Source organism: Elephantulus edwardii, unplaced genomic scaffold (genome assembly GCF_000299155.1).
Source record: "Elephantulus edwardii isolate Elephantulus edwardi_28Jun2011 unplaced genomic scaffold, EleEdw1.0 scaffold00133, whole genome shotgun sequence".
NCBI lineage: Eukaryota > Metazoa > Chordata > Mammalia > Macroscelidea > Macroscelididae > Elephantulus > Elephantulus edwardii.
In genome coordinates this window covers 1471316-1473680 of record NW_006399883.1, presented here as the reverse complement: position 1 = coordinate 1473680, position 2365 = coordinate 1471316, and the positions used below count along the sequence as shown (strand labels likewise).

The 2365-nt window shown below is 39.8% G+C and overlaps 1 protein-coding gene across 1 annotated transcript; it reads right to left on the bottom strand.

Annotated features, from left to right (window-relative positions):
• Window positions 1–755: 755 nt before the first annotated feature.
• On the bottom strand, window positions 756–1691 carry LOC102850760 (olfactory receptor 2M4-like). Its single transcript, XM_006893897.1, has one exon. The coding sequence runs from the start codon at window positions 1689–1691 to the stop codon at window positions 756–758; it is 936 nt and encodes a 311-aa protein (XP_006893959.1).
• Between the last annotated feature and the right edge of the window lie 674 nt (window positions 1692–2365).

The window sequence follows — 2365 nt, the reverse complement described above, 5'->3', positions numbered from 1 at the left end:
AAAGGACAATGAGTATGTCCTGGGAAAATGTGCAGTTAAGGTCCCTTGGAGGGAAGGATAATGAAACTTGGACATACTTTAGGCATGTTGTTACAAGGAGTCAGTCCTTGGAAAAGGACATCATGCTTGGGGAAAGAAGGGAGTCAGTAAAAGAGGGGAAGACCCTCCACAAAATGGATTGACACAGTGATTACAATGGTGGGATCTAGTATGTCAGAGATGATGAGGATGACACAGGATAGGACAAGGTTCAGAGCCACTGTTCATGTTATCACTATGAGTCACAGCTGACTCCTACATTTTTCCTAACAGTACTTTATTCACATATGTGTTTTGCTAGAATCTGTGCTGACACTTTAAATTTTTAGGTAGACAAGAGTTGGAAATAAAGCTATCAATACTCTGAGCAAGGAAAGATGAAATTAAAGTACTGACATGAAGCATTTCGTCAAAAGTAGACCAACTCTGGCTTTTGCTTTTGGATTCAACAGTCTTCAAAGTTAAACTGACTTGAAAGCAAGCATCCTAAGATGAGGTAACCCTTATAATTAACAAGCAGTGCCAGAAATTCATAGAGGTGAAACTAGCCAGTTGTGATAAATAGATGTAGCTCACTTTACATTTAACATTTATATAACTTTATGCTAAATAAATGTTTTAAAGCTGAAAAACTGGAAAGACAAACCAGTAGGAAAATAATGACACAAGTAATTCTAATCTGACCAGAACAGATACTCAAAAGACATTTGAAAAAGTTACACTAACTTTCCTTTCTTTAATAACTTCTTAAATCCTTGGGATACCTCTTTGTTGCGGAGGCTGTAGATGAGGGGGTTCAGCATTGGGGTGAGAATGGTGTAGAAAGCTGACACCATCTTGTCTTGATTTGGTGTATGTTTGGAAGCTGGTCTCATGTACATGAACATGGCAGCACCATAGTAAAGTCCAATCACAGCCAGGTGTGATGAGCATGTAGTGAAAGCCTTGTGGCGACTTTGTCCAGAACTCATGTGAATGACAGCCCGGAGGACATAAGAATAGGAAATGATAATAACAGACACTGGCAAAATCAGCATCACTACACAACAGATAAAGAGCAGTTTTTCAAATGTGGTGGTGTCTGTACACGATAGAGGCATAAGGGCAGCCACATCACAGAAAAAATGATGAATTTCCAGAGAGCTGCAGTAAGAGAAAGACAGTGCAGCTGCAAGCACAATAATTCCATCAAGAGAGCCTAGGATCCAGGAAGCTACAGTTGAAAGCTTGCAGAGTTTCTGATTCATGAGGATAGTGTATCTAAGAGGGTGGCATATAGCCACATAACGATCATAGGCCATGACAGCCAACAGAAAGCATTCAGCTCCAAGCAAGGACACATAGAAGAATATCTGAGTTCCACAACCTGCCAAAGAGATGGATTTCCTGCCAGACAAGTAACTGAAGGCCATGTTGGGTACTGTGGTGCAGATGAGCATAAGGTCCATGAGGGAGAGTTGACTGAGGAGGAAGTACATGGGAGTGTGGAGTTGAGTGTCCAGGTAGATGATAAGAATCATAGTAGTGTTTTCCATGAATGCCATTGTGAAGATGCCCAGGACCAGAGAGAACAGGAAGGTGTGGGTGGGACTGTGATCAAAAATTCCCAGAAGGATGAATTCAAAGTGAAAAGTCGCATTTCCCCGCCTCATGGCAATTATTTTGTTTTATCTGGAAGTTTCAAAAAAGGCACATATTTATTAATTTTTTAAAAATTGGTTTTGAAGATACATCATAGCAAGATGATAGAACTTAGAAATGTACACAATTCATGCACAATATATTCTCTCCAATTTAAGTAAGATATGCATTGTAGTTAATGTGTACCATCAAGTCTGAACCACTTATGCTCCAGTCGGTTTTCAGAAGCAGTAAATTGCATGAGAAGATTGCTTATCTTACTCATGTTGAGTATTGGTGGATTCTAATTGTGTATCCTTGAGACGCCAGAGCAATTTCTTCTACTAAGCCACCTAAGGTGACTTTCTCTCTCTCTCCCCTCCCCCCCATCTCTTGCTCATCTATCTATAGATCGATCTCTCTCATCTCTATCTCTATCTATCTTGATCTTGATCTTTTAATAGAGATAGAGGTAGATAGATACAGATAAGAAGAGATAGAGAGATATATAATACAAATCAAAGAGGACTATAAAGATTTTTCAATTTAATAAACACTATTGAGCTGTGGCGCTGGAGAAGAGTATTGAGAGTACCATGGACTGCTAGGAAAACAAACATTCATCTTGGAAAAGGTTAAACTGGGTGGCACCTTGGAGGCAAGGATTCTGAGGCTCCGTCTAACATACTTTGGACATGTGGTGAGG